At 38.1% G+C, this 15,178-nt stretch overlaps 1 protein-coding gene across 1 annotated transcript; it reads right to left on the minus strand.

Moving 5' to 3' along the window:
* Positions 1-61: 61 nt before the first annotated feature.
* On the minus strand, positions 62-7,598 carry CCNB1 (cyclin B1). The gene is made up of 9 exons (XM_011385457.1): positions 7,321-7,598; positions 6,532-6,702; positions 6,262-6,435; positions 4,542-4,724; positions 3,138-3,296; positions 2,708-2,944; positions 2,300-2,440; positions 1,538-1,648; positions 62-1,363 (listed from the first exon to the last, which is right to left on the minus strand). Exons 1-9 carry the CDS (start codon positions 7,339-7,341, stop codon positions 1,256-1,258), a joined length of 1,305 nt encoding a protein of 434 aa, XP_011383759.1. The 5' UTR covers positions 7,342-7,598; the 3' UTR covers positions 62-1,255.
* Positions 7,599-15,178: the final 7,580 nt, after the last annotated feature.

A 15,178-nucleotide genomic window follows, 5' to 3' on the forward strand; every position in this document is an offset into this window, starting at 1 on the left:
AACACAGCATTAATAGTCAAAGGGCAAATGACAAACTGGGAAAGGCTTACACATTGAAAAGTTAGTAGACAACAAAAATTTATTCAAGTAATCATTAGGAGTATACATTAAAACAGCAAACAAGGTAGAATTCCCAAATTCACAGAAATTGAAGAGATTATCTTTAGTTTTGACAAAACTGCAGAGAAAACCAGCACTTTTGTACATTGCTGATGACACTGAGAAAGTCATTTGACAGGACCTGCTTTAAGTGAGAACACACATACCCTTTGGAGAACCCAATTTATGTAAAAAAAAAAACCCAAAAAACCAACATGATACTTAATGATATTTAAACAGCATTGTCTTTAGGGGCAAAGAAAAAAGCCATCCAAATGTCAGTTGAATGACTGAATACATTATACTCTGGAACGTAATACCCTAAAACAGATGTCTATACATATTGAAAGGAATTGCTAAGCATGTAGAAAAATCTTGTTTTAAAATCTCCACGACAATTTATATCTATGCACATCTATGTTTATAGAAGTCATGGAAGGCTACATCTCAAACTGTTGACATCTTCAGGTCGAGGGCGTGGAGATGTAGGAGAGTTGCGGGGAGAGGTAAAATAAACTTTTTAAGATACTTTGGTATGTTTTGAGGAGTCTGTTTTATTTTCTCAACTAATAAAGTAAAGTATGTTTAGAATATAAAGTCATTTTTCCAAGTGAAAAAGTTGATACTAAAGTTGATAATTTAAGAAATAGTGGTAAAAGTAGATTACTTAGAATTTATGGCAGCAAACACCAGAAGAAACAGAAAATGGCGGACTAGGGATGAGGTGGCAGACTTTTACTTAAGTAGAACAAGGCAGCAGATGCTCCAAGATGACTAGGCTTACATGCAGTATGCCCTATGGAAGGTAAGGGTTTTAAATGCCTTCATAACCTTAGTAATTCCTATTTATAAAGCAAAATCCAGGTAGGTATATAAAACAAGAATCATATAAGCAACAATTATATATATTAGTTGGGTCCCTAGTTTAACTGAAAGCGCTTTTTTTAATATTCTATATTCCCTAGCATATCTTTAAGGCTACTTTTAGGGTTCCCCAAGAGCAGGAAGTGGCTACATTCAAATGAGTTAAGGTAAGAAGTAAAAAGGTCCACAACTTTATTAAAAGTAAATAAATGTAACATATAATATATACAGATAGCACATGGTGCCAATTTTATTTGCAGATCATTACAGTACTCCAACTCAATTTCACAAGTTACACTTTTGCCACAGCCTTGGCCAGATCTTGAACTAGTGCAGAATTCAGCTGTGCAAGAGTGCTGATCTTAGCATGCTTAGCTGTGGCATACTTGTTCTTGATAGTCTGGAATAGAAAGCATAGTAATTAAGGAAGGAAAAGAGGAAAAAATAAGTTCCAGTGCTACAGATATTCATGTAAAATATCAACTCCTCAAAAACAAGCTATGTATTTATGAGCATGAAGTCTGAATTATTTTTACTTTTCCCCAACATTCTGAAGTGCCACTGATTGACTTACCATGTGCTTTGTAAGTCCACGATTCACCATGACTATATTCTTAGCCAGGTGTTGCATAACAAGAAGAAGGGATTCTTCAGTATATGACAGGTAATGCTGTAGAGTTAGTGTCTAAAACAACAAGAGCTAATGTTAAAAATGCACATCAACAACGGTTTTCATAAAATTTCCAGATGTTATTTAAGAGTAAAGTAGGGAGATAGATACTGTATGACTGATTATAATTGAAATTTAAGACAAGCTTAAGACTCCTTCTTCTCTAGGTACTCTTCCTTTCATGATTCTCAAGAATCCTGTGCTTAAACCTATTATACACTAATGTGCTCAAATCTATACACTTTTGCAATTGCTGACTTTCTACCCCAAAGCTAGACTCCAAATTCCTTGAAGGCCCACTTTCTCATTCATACTTTTATTTCTAGGGTCTAGGGTAGCATATGGCCCATAGAAATATTTGTTGAATCAATAAATATGAATGAATTTCTAGTATGTCATTTGATCTGCTTGAACTTCTCCATCTATAAGGAGTAGCAGCTGTTCTGTCTTTCTTAAAGGGATATAGAAAAATAAAATAAGGCAATGAAATGAAGGTATTCTATGAAGACAACACAAAGAAGATACCATTTTTGATCGTTCCCTCAGCAGATGCTGTATTTAGGAACCATCTGAATTGTCCTTTAATGAAAACAGTTCTGTATTCAGGCAAATACTACTTACAATTTAAAAGCTCAGGGTAACCTAGGTCTGTGGGATAGAGCTTACCCATTCACCATTATCGAGAATTTTCAGTGCTAAACAAAAAGCTCCCGCTGCAATCTGAGAAGGAGAAAAGTGCACCATATCATAGTCCAACATCGTTAGTTCCATCAAGTATTTGGCCAAAGTATGTTGCTCCACATCAACCTGAAACAAAATCCACATATAAGTCGTTGAGCTTCTGTCAGCAAATTCTCCCTTGGCAATAACTGGCATGCTCATAAATGTAACTACAAGTGTTTATCTATAAACTCTCAAGTGCAACTGCCAATGGAAGGTCTTAATAACATATAACCTAGTTGAAAATAAATGTTTATACCTTCCCCGGGTACTTAGGTATGTATATAAGTCAGTTGAATTAGATTTGCTTGGTCGGCAGTATTCTCTAATGTACCATACCAAAGAAATCTATACCTCTCCAATCTTAGATGCTCTCCGAAGGAAATGCAGGGGTAGAGGGCGACCCAGACTAAAATTTAAAGCTCTTAGAATCTTCATTTCCATCTGTCTGATTTGGAGCTTAGTGTAAGTGTTGTCAGTCACAAAAGCAAAGTCACCGATTTCTGGAGGGTACATTTCTTCATATTTGCTTGCAATAAACATGGCAGTGACACCAACCAGCTGCAGCATCTTCTTGGGAACACAATTATTCTGCAATGGGAATTTCAACTGGATGAATAAGTAATACATATTTGAAAAAGGAGACATAGTTATGGAGAAGTAAAAAAGCAAAATCTTAATGACACCCTATCCCCCAAAACAGATTTTAGCTGCAAAGGTCTATTTCTTACGACTCAGCTTAGACCCTGGAAGGGAGGAACCTCAATTACTGAATTATGCTCACCTGCATGAACCGATCAATAATGGAAACAGTCATGTACATGGTCTCCTGCAGTAATCTGAATTTCATTTGAACTTGCACTAGCCAATCAATTAGGATGGCTCTCATGTTTCCAGTGACTTCACGACCCAGTAAGTATTTTGGTCTGACTGCTTGCTCTTCCTGCAAAAGAAATGCTGATTATCATTAGAAGCCAGTCTCCATGTGACATTTCTGACCAGAAATATGAGTCACCACAGAATAGCTCTGGGGTGTTTATAATCTGTAATAGTCTTTAAATCAATTATTCACATGGTCACTACAAACAGCTCTATCACTGAAGAAGAAAATGCATATTAAGTAGGGCACTGTGACAGGTTTTTCATATTGGCAGACCTTATGTTCAATTCACTATCACCACTGCTGGCCCACACCCTGTATGTATTTCTCTCCAAATAAAGATATCATACTATCATCTCTGATCTTTTCACCTAAGACTCTAAACCCAGAACCTGAGCTTTACAAAACAGAGAAATATAGTGGCAGCTCTCTTAGATCAGCTGGAATCCATATGCTACCACTCTGCTGCTCCAGGGTTTAAACTGCCAAAACACCACAAATAAGGAGAAGAATGAACCATCAAAGATCAGGACATGCATCTGCTAAACCCAATCCTCCAATGTTAGAACAGAAACTTTAAAAAGAAGCCCAAAGTAGAAGGCTGGTTCTGGCAAAGGAAACCTTGCAAGACAACTTATAGAAAACGAAGATGCCCCAAAGAAACAGTCAAGAGACTAAAGATGTTAATGATGCCAAAGGAAGAGAATGCATTATTAAAAATTGGGTAAATCTGATAACTGTATAGCTTATGTTGTTACCATATAGAATGCTTCCTTGATTTTTGGTGGGGATGGAGTGGGGTGGGATGGGGAGGAAATGCCACTAATAGAAAGTTTCAGAAGTAACATGAAAGAAAACTAAAAAACTTTAGTACTCCTCTTGGACAGAAAGAATAATTTCCCTGATATCACATACACATCAGCTACACTGACCCAAAATGCTTTGTGTTGGGGGTGGCTATCATTTTTCCAGCATATTCTTCTTTACCATCAACTTCCTGCCTGTTATCCTCCTTAAACCCAGAATTTGGGACTTGCCTGCTTCTGTGATGGATATAAAAACTTCATTCAATCTGTGGGCTTTCTATTAGAAAGAACCATAGTAGTAGTCACTCACTTTGAACTTTCCCTGTTCTAAAAGGCAAATAAAAACTTCATTGGTTTGTTTAGTGACTTTTTATTTTTGGTATTCCATAATGAGAATTTGAAAGTGGAATCTACTGTTAAGAAATGCTGCTCACATCCTGGTTGTATTATTGTAAACCGTTAATGGAAATATCTTTAATAAAGCTAGATGCAATTTACTGACCTCGAGTTGCCTCAGATAAGCATAGATATCTTTTACATATTCACTACAAAGGTTTGGATCAGCTCCATCTTCTGCATCCACATCGTTCACTGCAAGAATTACATCAGAGAAAGCCTGACACAGATATTCTTCTGCAGGGGCACATCCAGACGTTTCCATTGGGCTTGGAGAGGGAGTATCAACCTTGAAACAGAAAGATCTTTTGAAATAATAGCAAAGAGGAGCATACAACCTGGAAATAAGGGTCCAATTATTGGTATCAACTCAAGAGGTCATTTGCTGAGTAGTCATATAATTCATTTCCTTAAAAAGTATTTTCAAATTTATTCAATTTCTCTTTAGGAAGTGATTAATATAAAAATTGAAATGCCAACCTGACTGAGCCAATTTGAAGTCAGCAGAACCTAAACTCTAACAGGTAAAACAGAGAAACAAATTCACACTCTGGACTTTCCTCCAAAGAAAACTGATAAGTAATAAATTTGTTTATCAGTGTCATGTGAAGTTAATCCAAACAAGTGACAAGTCAGTCTTTATTTCAAAACCTGGACTGCTTCTCACTGCTCAGGACAACACAAGTTCTGTCCTGACTACTAATTATTAACTGACTTCATTAACCATTTCTTTCAAGCTCCAGTTACCCCACTGTTCATTTATTGAGCACTTTTTTCAAGTCAAGCTCTGTCCTGGGCACCGATTTTATGGTGTCCTCAAGGGGTTTTGATTTTAGAAGAGAGAAGTACATGAAGTAAGGAGATTGATTCTAGGAACAAGGGTTGGGGTGGAGGAAGTTAGGCAAAGCTTCGGGAGTTGATACTTGAGCTGTTTTGAAGGATGAAAAGGTTATTAACCAAATGAAAGAGAGTGGAAAAGCCATTTTTAAATAGTGTGAAATCGAAGGCAAGAATCTATATGGGACTTGCAAGGAAACCTCAGGTAGTTTGGAATAGCCAATAAAGACTGTGCATACTACAAGTGTCATGTGCTATATCCAGCGGGTCAATACTAACGCAATAGCCTCAAACGCTCTTTGATATAAAGAGCCAGGTTGAATGACTTTTACAGATTTTCCCAAATGACTTTACTACGTTTTTAAAATTAGAGCTTCAGAAAGCAGTTCATTGGAATTTCAGCAAAGTAGCCTCTTCTAGATGGCTTGTTTTTCCTTCACAGTAGATAAATTTACCTAATATTTAATAGAAAGTTCTTGGTTTTTGAGGTAGTTAACTCATCTATTCTGAGGAGTTACATTTTCACTCTGCTTTACATCTTTATATATTCCAATGTTACGGGCTTATTAGTTATTCTGTGGCCATATTAGCAAGTAAAAAAAAGATTCAAGAGAAAAATCTGTGTTTCAGTTGAAAAATTCTAGTTAGAGATGGTATGTACTAAAGATAGCAAAATCTTTGATCCAGGTAGTTACTACTCAATACCATCAACAAAATGACTAAAAGAATAGGCTCAAGCCTGGGTTTGAATCCAATATGTGCTACTGGTTAGATACAACTGTAGAAAATACTTAATATTTCCCTAAGCCATTATCAAAAAAGTAGAAGTAATACTACTAGCTAAGAAAGTATAAGATTATGTGAGTTAATGTTACTATTAACGTTGTAAATGTTACTATTATTACTATTTATTCAAATGTTATTCCGTGCATTAAAGTAAAACGAAGGGGAAGAAATCAACAGGCTCTAGAAGAGTAAAATAAATTTACCACAATAGGCTCAGGAGAAAGTTTTTCTTCTTTGTTAACAGATTCAGGTTCTGGCTCTGATGCAGGCTCCGGCACAGGCTCCCGCGCAGGCTCAGTCACAGGCTCCAGTGCTTTTTCCAGAGGTTTAGGTACTTTTTTAGCAATAACTTTTCCAGCAGCTAAAGTTTTTGCTTCCTGTGAATGAATGGGAGAGAATGGAATGTTTCTCCATCTAGAGTCACAGTTGGAAGATGGACTTTTACAGAGAAGTTGGATGAGGAAGATAGTTACCTTTTTCAGAGGTAATTTGGCCTGTGGCTGTTCACTGACTTTGTTACCGATGTCTCCAAGGGCTGTTCTTGGTCTCAGGCCCGGCTTGGAGGCTGCAGCAGTGGACACAGGCACGCGCTTTGCGCCTGCCATATTGATCTTCACCTTATTTTCAGCATTAATTTTCGTGTTCTGAAAGAAGCAAGACCACTTTGAGAGCATGCCCAGCCAGGTTAGAGTAAGTCTGGAGTTAATTAAGATGAGGCAAAACAGAGGCTCTCAGGAGTTAAGTCGGCTGTAAATGAGTTACCAGGGGAAACCCGGGTTCCAGGGTCTACGCTAAGACTGTGACAAGTCAGTTTCCTACCTGAACCTCTTCACTTACCTACAGAGGCCTAGCACTTTTAGTCCCGGCCAACACTAAAGTATAGCAAATTTACATTTGAATGAAAACCAAAAGGCCTATAATTGCAGGCACCTTCTTTCTCTCCAGGAAGGGGGTTACGCAGTTGGTGGGAGCCCACAAAAGCGCCCTCTATCACCTTTCAGAAAAGGTTTCCCACCGACCCTCCCTCCATTTCCCCCCAAACGTTTATCCAAGGCTCATCCAGATCTGTTTGTCACCTTCTTTTCTCCGTCAGTCTGCCTCCCATCCCCAAACTACCCTACCATGCCAGGGGCCTACCGACACCCCCACTCCCCCAAATCTCTGTTCTGGTCCGCTCCTGCCTGAGGGCTCCCAACAGGCGAGACAGGGAGAGGACAAGCAGCGAGAAAGGCCACGTTTGTTCACCGTCCGCAGCAGCTCACCCTGGTGACCCGGAACGCCATGGCTTCCTCTTCAACAGGTAGCAGCTCAGTGGAGAGAAGCCGAGAACTCGAGCCCCCGACAAGCCGGGGACCTGAATTCAACACAGATCAACAGCCGTTCCTCTGCAGCACGCTGGGAGATGCAGGGCCCTGCCTCAGATTTAAACCCCGCACCGCTCCCTCCTTATTGGCCTGTTCATGGCACTCGCTCCCTTCCCATTGGCGGCTGCGGGTTCCCCCGAGAATGCGTCTCCAGGGCGATCCCGCGGAGACGTACGAGAGGGGGCGGAGCCAGAGCGAGGCTGCGCCGCAGGGCCGCCGCCCTCGCTCGCTTGGTCTGTCTTCGCGCCTGCGCTCTCGCGCATTTGAGGCTGCCACCTGGAGAGGCGGAGGGAGGAAAACTTGAGTGCTGCCTGATGTAGCCTAGAAGACCGCCTTGTGGCCTCCAAAAAGTGACAGTTGAGCAGCCGCAGCGTGAGGAGCAGTTATGGCTCTAGTCCTACTTATTGTTACACATTTTCCTCTTCTACAGTGGTATGTAGTCGGAAAGGCTTTGCTATACCTTCATTTGATCTTTCCAGCAGCATTCTGGAAGAACTAAAGCTCAGAGAAGCTTTAGGTGACTGTACCTGGATCACAAATTAGTAACATGGGGACGAAATGTAGGTTTTTTTGTTTTTGTTTTTGTTTTGGATCCGTGACGTTACCACAATGTTAATTGTATAAGAATATTGTCAATTTCTTAACCTGCCAGGTTACTTCACATTCTTTCTTAAAGCCATTCTTTTTGTTTTAGCTTTTTATTTGAGAGTAATGTCAAACTTAGAAGAATTGCAAACAGAAATATTATAAGGAACACACGTATACCCTTTTCCTGGATTCAACTATCCTTAACATTCTACTCCATTTGCTTAATTTACTTGATTTATGTATAAACTGTATAAAATTATTCTTCCTGAAACATTTGAGGAAAGTTTTATATATCATGGCCTTTTATTCTTCAATTCTGCAGTGTGTAATTCCTAAGAAAAAGAGATATTCTCATATAACCATATAGTTAATAACTCCAAAAATGTACTTTATTAAAATATTTTATTCATCCTAGTTTATATTCCAATTTGTCAGTTGACCTAATAATATTCTTTATAGCAGCGCTCCCCAGTTTTTTTGGCACTAGGGACTGGTGCTTCTATGAAAATCTAATGCCGATGATCTGAGGTGGAGCTGAGACAATGGGGAGCGGCTGTAAATAAAGATGAAGCTCTGCTTGTTTGCCAGGCTCACCTCCTGCTAAGCGGCCTGGTTCCTAACAGGCCACAGACCAGTATCGGTCTGTGGCCATGGGTTGGGGACTCCTGCTTTATAGCATTTTCCCTCCTTCAGTACATGATCCATTCTAGGGTGAGATGTTATTTAGTTATCATGTCCCTTTAGCTTCCTTTAATCTGAAGTTTCCAAAGCTTTTATTTGTCTTTTATAATATTGATGTTTTTGAAGAACACAGTACTCCCTACCACTTTTTAAAAAATAGAACTTTCTTATTTTTGTGTTTGTCTGGTGGTTTCTTATGATTTAAATTGAGGTTGTGCATTCTTAGCTATTATACCATAACACAGGTGACATCATGTTCTTAGGGGATCAACTCTGCAGATACATGATATTTGTCCATCATAAATGAAGTTAATTTTAATCACTTGGTTTAAGATGTTGCCTGATTTCTTCCCTGTACATCTACTGGTTTTTTTAAATTGCAACTAATAAATTGTCTGTGGGGAGACTCTTTAAGGCCATGCTCCTCTCAAATTTCCCCTTAGATTTCACATCCCTTCATAGCAGCACTTGCTTAGGAATGCTGAAACTGTTGTTTCATTGCCATGGGCTCCAGCTAGCTGAAGCTGATAAAAAAACAAACTTTGAATGACCCTAGGATGCCAAGGTCACTCAAAATTAAGTCTTCACCAGACTTAATTGAAGACCCCCTTCCTGACTATTGCACAATGGAAATTCTTTTATCTGGGGGACATTTTATCCCACAGAGGACATTTGGCAATGTCTGGAGGTATTTTTTGGTCAAGACTGAGAGGGTGCTAGTGGCATCTAGTGGGCAAAGACCAAAGATGCTGCTAAACATACGCAAGACAGCCCCCGCCCCAACACACACACAAAGAATTATCCAATCCCAAATGTTGATAGTTTGATAGTGTGAAGCTTGAAAAATCTTGCCGACTATGAACAACTGTGTATACAGACTCATTTCTATTCAGAATTCTAAGTACCATGGATCACCTCCTTTCTTTATAACATGTAAAAACTTCTGACTTTTCTCCTCAGTGAACTACTCAGTGTTCTCTCCCCTGGCCAAGTTAATAGTGTCTATAGTACATACCAGGCATTGATCTAGGTGCTAGGAATACAGCTCTGAACGAAACAGACAAGATCCCTGCTTTCATAAAGCTATATTCCAGTAGGAGAGAGAGACTAAACAAGTAAGTAAAGTGAAAAAAAAAAAAATTGGCTAGTACTAAGTGGTAGGCAGAGAATGAAAAGAAAGTGAGGCAAATAGAGTGACTTGGTAGCTACTTTAGACATGGTGGTCAGGGATGATCTGAGAAAGTGAAATTTAAGCTGAAGCTTAAATGACAAAATGGAGAACATTCTAGATAGAGAAAATAGCCTGTGAAAACCCAAGGATAGGAATGAGCTTGTCATGTTCAGAAAAGCTAGTGTGGCTAAACTATGTGAGAGAGGAATTGCAGATGAGATTAAAGAAATTATAAAGGGTAAAATTGTAAAAGTCCTTGTAAACCAAGATAGAGAGTCTGGGCTGTAAGTACAGTGGAAGCCTCTAGAGGGTTTTAAACCAAAGTATGGCATAATCTCTTTCAAAAAGATAACTGTAATCACTGTGGAGATAACGTATGTAGGTGGGAAAGAGGAAGGGGAAGCAGAAGGGAAAGTGAAGATAGGGGAGCCATGAAGAGACTATTGTAGGAGGCCTGGTGAAAAATGATGGCTTGGTTGGTACTGGTAATGTTAGACAGAAAGGGATGGGTTCTGGATATGTTTTGGAGGTAGACTTGCTGGGTCTTGATGGCTTGCATGCTTGGAGTGAGAGAAAAGGAATCAAGGATGACAGGCTTTGCCTTGAGTAACTGAAACAGAGAAGTCTAAGAGATGAGCAGCTTTTAAGGGGTAGCAAGTTTGGGGTAGGAGATCAAGAATTCTGCTATATTTAGAATACTTAGAGATATACAAGAGGAGAGGTCTACTAAGCAGAAGTCAGGGTGGCAGCTAAAGTCTCTTTTGCTGTAGATAATATTTAAACCCTGACACAGATGAGGTCATCTAGGGAAGGGATATACAGAAGAGATGCCCAGGGGTAAGCCCCAGGGCCCTCCTTACTTAAAGATTGAACAAAGAAGAAAAAGCCAGTAAAGAAAATTGAGCAAGAACACCAACCAGAAAGCTTGGAGACTAAATAGTGTGTGAGACGAGAAGGCAGTGTTTCACAGAGGACAGTATTTTAACGTGGCAGATTGAATATACACATTTATATGTTTCTTCCTGAAGATAGTAAAGGGATAATTTTTAAAAATGCATAAAATTTCAAAGATGGGTGAGAAGACCATAATGACACCACTTTGGAAGTAGGAAAGCATATTAAAGACTGGTGATGGAAGTATTGGACTAAGGTAGTTGAAATTTAAACTGGCAGTGGAAAGCCAAGAAGCAAACCGACTCATGTTATAAACTCCAGCAAGTCTCAAGGAATTGGAGGCACCAGGAGCCCATTAAATTGGTGGTATGGGTGGAGCTGAAAACAGGATTTATTGCTTCTCTCCTGCAAATCTGAGCACAGTGGGAGTGCAGTCTCTTCCTGGTCCTGGCAGATGACTGGAGATTTATGTTCTGGAGAGGCTGAACTAAAAGAACTCTGGATTTTGTACACCAGGCAAGCCGAGTGGAGATGAAGTGAAATTCTTCATACCAAATGGTGAGACCTTCAGTTTCCTTCTTCCACTCAGTCACCTAAATGCAGGCAGCTGGACTTATACCCTTATAAATGAGATAAAAGCATGCTTCTCTGGCAAATGGACTAGCGCAAGAGAAAAGGCTTAAAAATACTGATGGTTAGAAAGGGTGCCCAATGAAATGGCTGGGTCATCCTTAAAGTGACACTCATCACTTGGCATGCACGTACACACTAACATAGAGCTACTAATCAATAATTCAATGTCTTATTCTTAACAGCCAGCCAAGGAGCACCAAACATTTGAGGAAATCTCTTTGAAAGAAAGAGACCTACACAAATAAACAAAAAAGAAACTCCAACTGAACAGGCAATTCAAGGCGAAGAAAGCTAAAAAATAAAAATAAAGATAGTTATATCCTTTAGAGAAATAAAAGATAATGCATCCACAAGCAAGTTTAAAAAAGAGGACTGGGAAATTAAAAATATGATAGCAAAAATTAAAAATGCAATAGGATATTTGGAAGAAAAAGTCAAGAGAATTTCCCAGAATAAAGGACAAAAGACAGATGGAATAGAAATGATAAGAAAATTAGAGGATCGTTCCACAAGGTTTGACATACAACTTATTAAGGATTCTAGAAAAAAAAAAAGACCACTTCTCAGACAAAAAGCTAAAGGAGTTCACCACCAAACCAGTATACAAGAAATGTTAGAGACTTCTTTAATTGAAAAGAAAAAAGATCAAAATCATGAATAATAAATGGCAATAACTACATACCTATTAATAATTACTTTAAATGTAAATGGATTAAATGCTCTAATCAAATGGATAAGAAAATAAGACCCATACATATGCAGCCTAGAAGAGAGCCATTTCAGATAAAAAGACACACAGACTGAAAGTAAAGGGATGGAAAAAGATATTTCATGCAAATGGAAACAAACCAAAAAAAAAAGCTGAAGTAGCAATACTTAGATCAGACAAAATAGACTTTAAAACAAAAGCTATTAAAAGAGAGAGGAGGACTCAGCAATTCCACTTGTGGATATTTTTCTGTTTCACTAATTTGAAAAGACACATGCATTCCTATGTTCATTGCAGCAATTATAATAGGTAAGATCTGGAAGCAATCTAAGTGTCCATTGATAGATGAGGTGGTACATATAAACAATGGAATATTACTCAGCCATAAAAAACAATGAAATTTTGCCATTTGCAACATGAATTGACCTAAGGGGTGTTAGACTAAGTGAAATAGGTCAGAGAAAGACAGATGCCATATTATTTCACTTATATGTGGAATCTGAAAAACAAAATGAAAAAAAAGAGAAAAACTCTTAGATACAGAGAACAAATTGATGGTTGCCAGATGAGAGGGGAGTAGAGGGAAGAGTGAAAAAGAATTAAGACGTACAAATTGCCAGTTATAAAAAAGTCACGGGGATGCAAAACACAGTATAAGGAATACAGTCAATAATATTTTAATAACTATGTATAATGTCAGATGGGTAGTAGGCTTATTGGGATGATTACTTTGTAAGTTATATAAATGTCTAGTCACTATATTGTAGACCTGAAACTAATATTCTGTGTCAACTGTAATTGAAAAAAAAGTTATCAAAAAGAAAAAAGAGAAAATGCAGGGAGGAAATTATTAAAGAATTAAAGAATACAAGAAAACTTCATAGAACTGAAGGACATGAGTTTCATGAATTTGTATCTGAGTTTCATGCATAATAAGTGAACAAAGACTCATCCCATGGCTCACTGTCCTGGCATATAACATTAAGAATAAAGGGAAGACCCTAAAAGGAAACAAAAGATAGCATACAAAGGGTCCAGAATCAGAATGGAATTGGACATTCAACAGCAATGTTGAAATCTACAAGATTCTGAGGTATAATTTCAACTGTTTGTACCCAACCAAGCCATCAAACAACGAGATAGTTTCAGATTTACAAAGTCTGAAAAATTGTCTCCCATGTATCCTTTCTTAGGAAGTTATTGGAGTGTATAGTTTCCCAAAACAAAAATGAAAATTAAAAAGGAAGATGTGGTTGCCCGACTTCAAATTATACTACAAAGTGACATGGTATTGGCAGAAAAACAGACACACAGAGCAGTGGAACAGACTATCTAGAGTCCAGAAGTAAACCCATATTAATATGGGCAAATAATTTTCAACAAAAAAGCCAAAAACATACAGTGGAGAAAGGAAAAACTCTTCAATAAATGGTGCTGGGAAAACTGGAAAGCCACCTGCAAATGAATGAAACTAGACTGTTGTCTATCACCACATACCAAAATTAACTCAAAATGGATTAAGGACCTGAATATAAGACCTGAAACAATAAAATACATAGAAGAAAACATAGGAACTAAACTCAAGGACCTTGGACTTAAAGAGGATTTTATGAATTTGACCTCAAAAACAAGGGAAGTAAAAGCTAAAATAAATGAATGGGACTACATCAAACTAAAAAGCTTCTGCTCAGCAAAAGAAACCATCAACAAGGTAAAGAGACAACCATCCGAATGGGAAAATATATTTGCAAGCAATGCCTCCGATAAGGGCCTAATACCTAAAATATACAAAGAACTCATACAACTCAATAACAACAAAAAATGATCCAATCAAAAAATGGGTAGAGGATCTGAACAGACACTTATCCCTAGAGGACATACAAATGGACAACAAATGTTTGAAAAGATGCTCAACATTGCTAACTATTAGGGAAATGCAAATCAAAACCACAATGAGATACCAATGCACACCTGTTAGAATAGCTATATAATCAACAGGACAAGTAATAACAAATCCGGGAGAGGATGTGGAGAAAAAGGAACCCTCATACACTGCTGGTGGGACTGCGAATTGGTACAGCCACTATGGAAAACAGTATGGAAGTTCCTCAAAAAACTAAGAATTGATCTACCATATGATCCAGCAATCCCTCTACTGGGTATTTACCCCAAAGACTTGAAAGCTCATATCCAAAAAAATATTTGCACACCGATGTTCATAGCAGCATTATTCACAGTGGCCAGGACATTGAAGCAACCGAAGTGTTCTATGATAGATGATTGGCTAAAGAAGCTATGGTACATATATACAATGGAAGAGATGAAATACTGCCATTTGCGACAACATGGATGGACCTCGAGATAATCATGCTAAGCAAAATAAGCCAGACAGAAAAGTTGAAAATCACATATCACTTATATGTAGGATTTAAACCTAAAAGCAACAAATGAACAGGACAAACAGAGATTCATGGACATGGACTATAGACTAGTGGTTACCAGAGGGTAGGGAGTGGAGGAGGAAGGGGAGGTAGATGGGGTAAAAGGAGTCAAATATGTGGTGACAGAAAGAAATTTAACTATGGGAGGTGAACACACAGTGTAAATATATATATGCCTTACTGTTAGAGTGTACAGCTGAAACTTATTGGATTTTGTTAACCCATGTCACCATAAAAATATATATATTATAATTAAAAAAAAATAAAGGAAGATGTGGGATTAAAAAAAAATAGTTCTAACACAAGAGAAAGGCTAAGGGAATTCCCAAGACTTTGAAGATTCTAGACTGGCACTTTTCAGTAGGCCTAGAGAACAAACAGTAGGATAATAATTACACATATTTATTGCTAAGAACAGTGCCCATCTGACATATGGTAAGGGTTCGGTAGTTTTCTTCATAGTACTTTTCACAACCTGACATTTTTACATACTAGGTTGTCTTCATTAGAAAGTAAGGTCCATTAGGGCAGGACTTTGTTTTATTGACTTTATCCTTAGTTCCTAGAGCAATGTCTTTGTATAAAGGACTTTAATAAATTTTTCAGTGAATTTATTGAATGCTTTAACTATTGAATTGT

Source organism: Pteropus vampyrus, unplaced genomic scaffold (assembly GCF_000151845.1).
Source record: "Pteropus vampyrus isolate Shadow unplaced genomic scaffold, Pvam_2.0 Scaffold722, whole genome shotgun sequence".
Classification (NCBI taxonomy): domain Eukaryota; kingdom Metazoa; phylum Chordata; class Mammalia; order Chiroptera; family Pteropodidae; genus Pteropus; species Pteropus vampyrus.